The 2660-nt window shown below is 41.8% G+C and overlaps 1 protein-coding gene across 2 annotated transcripts in view; it reads right to left on the bottom strand.

Annotated features, from left to right (window-relative positions):
• Bmx (BMX non-receptor tyrosine kinase) overlaps positions 1 to 2660 on the bottom strand; it is a 68426-nt gene that overhangs the window by 21236 nt on the left and 44530 nt on the right. For both annotated transcript variants that reach the window (XM_023719584.1, XM_023719585.1), the window contains one exon: positions 1963 to 2042. In XM_023719584.1, the coding sequence (XP_023575352.1) occupies positions 1963 to 2042 (80 nt within the window). The remainder of the gene's footprint in view (positions 1 to 1962; positions 2043 to 2660) is intronic.

The raw sequence follows: 2660 nt of genomic DNA, 5'->3' as shown, positions 1-2660 counted from the left end.
GTGTGTGTGTGTGTGTGTGTATGTATGTGTATGTGTATGTACATACTATGCTTGACACACATCAGAAGCAGTTAATGAATTGCTGCTCTCAGGATACAAACCAATTAAGAACAAAATTATAGAAAAGCTAGGATCCTTCTCTTAGTTGCAAATGTCTAATCTGCACTTGAGTTCAGTATGAAATTCACTGGAGCTCACTGTTGAGATGTCATAAAAGAGGGCTTCTGTATTCATGGACTGGGATTATTTTCATGTGATTATTTACTTCTTAATTTATTTACCTAACTACCTTCAAAAATGTCAGGAGTCAAGCAACTTGAAAAGGAGGACACCTGGTGTTACATTTGGCTGAAACTGCAGGGCCAGTGGGCCATAGAAGTTCTGATATTCAATAACCAGAGCCTTCTTCCAGTTATTAGTGAATTTGGTTTAACAAGCATCCATGTGCTGCACTGGGGACATGGTTCCTGGATTTGGATAGTACCATGTGACCCATGTGGGCACACCCTATTATCTCAAGTTGAAGGTAGGTACTTTGCAAAATGATGCTTTAAATAAAATATGTTTTAATCACTTAATTATTATAAATACATAGCACTGAGAGAAGGAGCACATGGGAAAATTATCAAGGGAGAGATTCACAACTGTTAAAGAAGGGTCAGAAACATAGAATTTTAAAAAATGGTATTAATGAAGATTTGGTCAAGTTCCCATTCTAAAACACTGAAGGTTTCTGAGTAGACACAAACACATGTGTTAAACACTGTGCTCTAGTTCCTGGCAGCTCACCTTCAAGTCAGGCTCTAGTTTTGCAGGTTGGCCTTTATAAAGTCCCCTCGGACCACAATGATTTCTTCTGCAAAGCAGTGGAAATCGAAACAGTATTCCTGTTTGCCTCAGGTGATTTCAAGAAGCCAAAGTACTGACAAGCAATGGGAAAGCAGCTTACAAAACTCTGGAGGAGGATCCTCATGTTGGTAGTAATGACGTGCATGAGAGGACTGAGGGGGCATCTCATTTGCCCCCGTGTTCAGTGCTCAGGGGGTGGTGTAGGTAGAACTACTCTTTCCCAGGAGCAACAACAACAATAAGAGTCTCTATTAGTTTGCCTAGTGCTTATCATGTGCCAGGCACTGTTCTTTTCCAATCCATGCATCAACTCACTTTATCCATAAGCACCCTGAACATTGTTATATTTCCCTTTAACATGAAGAAGTTGAGACACAGAAGCTGGAGAGATGGCTCAGTAGAATAAGCGCTTCCCTGGCAAGTACAAGGGCCTGAGTTCAATCCCCAGTTCCGCAAAAGTAGTAGTAGTAGAAGAAGAAGAAGAAGAAGAAGCAGAAGGAGGAGGAGGAGGAGGAGGAGAAGTTGAGACACAGAATTCAAGAAATTTGTTCAATGTCATAAAGTTCTGAAATGATAGAGCCAGGATTTGGATCTACAAGTTTGAGTTCAAACTAGCACTCTTTAGCATGGAGGACAGCATCCAGGGAAGTGCTAGGCAGACAACGCAGCACCTTTGGTTCAGCGTTCTGCTAGCTCAGTCCTCCATCTAAAGCTTACTAAAACTGGGCATTGGCATAGATGGCTCACCCCCCCCCAGGTGGCTAGGGCTCCACTGCTATTTTTCTCTTTTTAGTTTTGGCTCAATGTAAAGAAAGCCAGACATGAGTCTTCTAATAACTGTTCCCCAAGAAGTGTTGTCCTCTGGGCTTTCAGCATTGTTTGAGGGAATGCAAGAGGATCACTCAGGGAAAAGCCTCTTGGAAGTACAGGCACAAAGGCAGCTACACACAGTCACATTCAACAGAAATACACGTATTATACATGTAATACATGCTTTTGCTCCAAAACTCCAGAATTTAAACAAGTTGTCTTATCTCAAAATGTGACTATGTGACCAACATACCCAAAGAACATACACAGAAAAATAAAAGTAAAAATTTACTTCATACTTACTTCACAGCCTTACTAAATAAGGACACTGTGTACATTCCCACCTGGCTGGAATTCCTAACCATAAATGCTCCTTCTTTTCCCTGAAAGGAAGGATTATTTTTATTACCATGAAAATGATTTTTTCACATACAACAGTAGAAAAAGAAGTTCTTTTAGATCCACTTTAAATGTCGCCAAGAGCATGTTATCCAACAGTTAGCACAGGAGAACCATAATTAGCTTCCCTCCTTCTCCTACACAATGCCTTCCTCCCTCCCTCCTCTCTCCCTCTCTCTTTCCTTCTTCCCTCCCTCCCTCTTTCCTTCCTTCCTCCCTCTCTCTTTCCCTTTTTCCTTCTTTCCTCTTCCTTCTCTTTCTTTCCTTTCCCTCCCTTCCTCTTCATCTCCTTCTCTCTCCCCTCCCCTTCTTCTCCCCTCCTTCCTCTCTTCCTTTCCTTTTCTTTTCCTTTCCTTCCTTTCCCTCCCTCACTCCCTTCTTCTCTTCCTACTTCCTTTCCTTCCTTGCTTTATTTCCCTTCTCTTTCTTTATGTTCCCTCCCTTCCTCTTCTCCTTCTCTTTCATCCCCTTCTCCTCTTCCTTTCCTTTCTTTTCCCTTTCCTTCTTTTCCCTCCCTCCTTCCTTCCCTCCCTTCCTTACTTTCCTACTGGGAGTAAAACCCAGAGTCTCATGGATATTTAGTAACCACTATACTACTAAAC

Source organism: Octodon degus, unplaced genomic scaffold, assembly GCF_000260255.1.
Source record: "Octodon degus isolate 3935 unplaced genomic scaffold, OctDeg1.0 scaffold00069, whole genome shotgun sequence".
Classification (NCBI taxonomy): Eukaryota; Metazoa; Chordata; class Mammalia; order Rodentia; family Octodontidae; genus Octodon; species Octodon degus.
The sequence above is the reverse complement of the archived record's forward strand: the minus strand, read 5'-3'. Positions and strand labels throughout refer to the sequence as shown.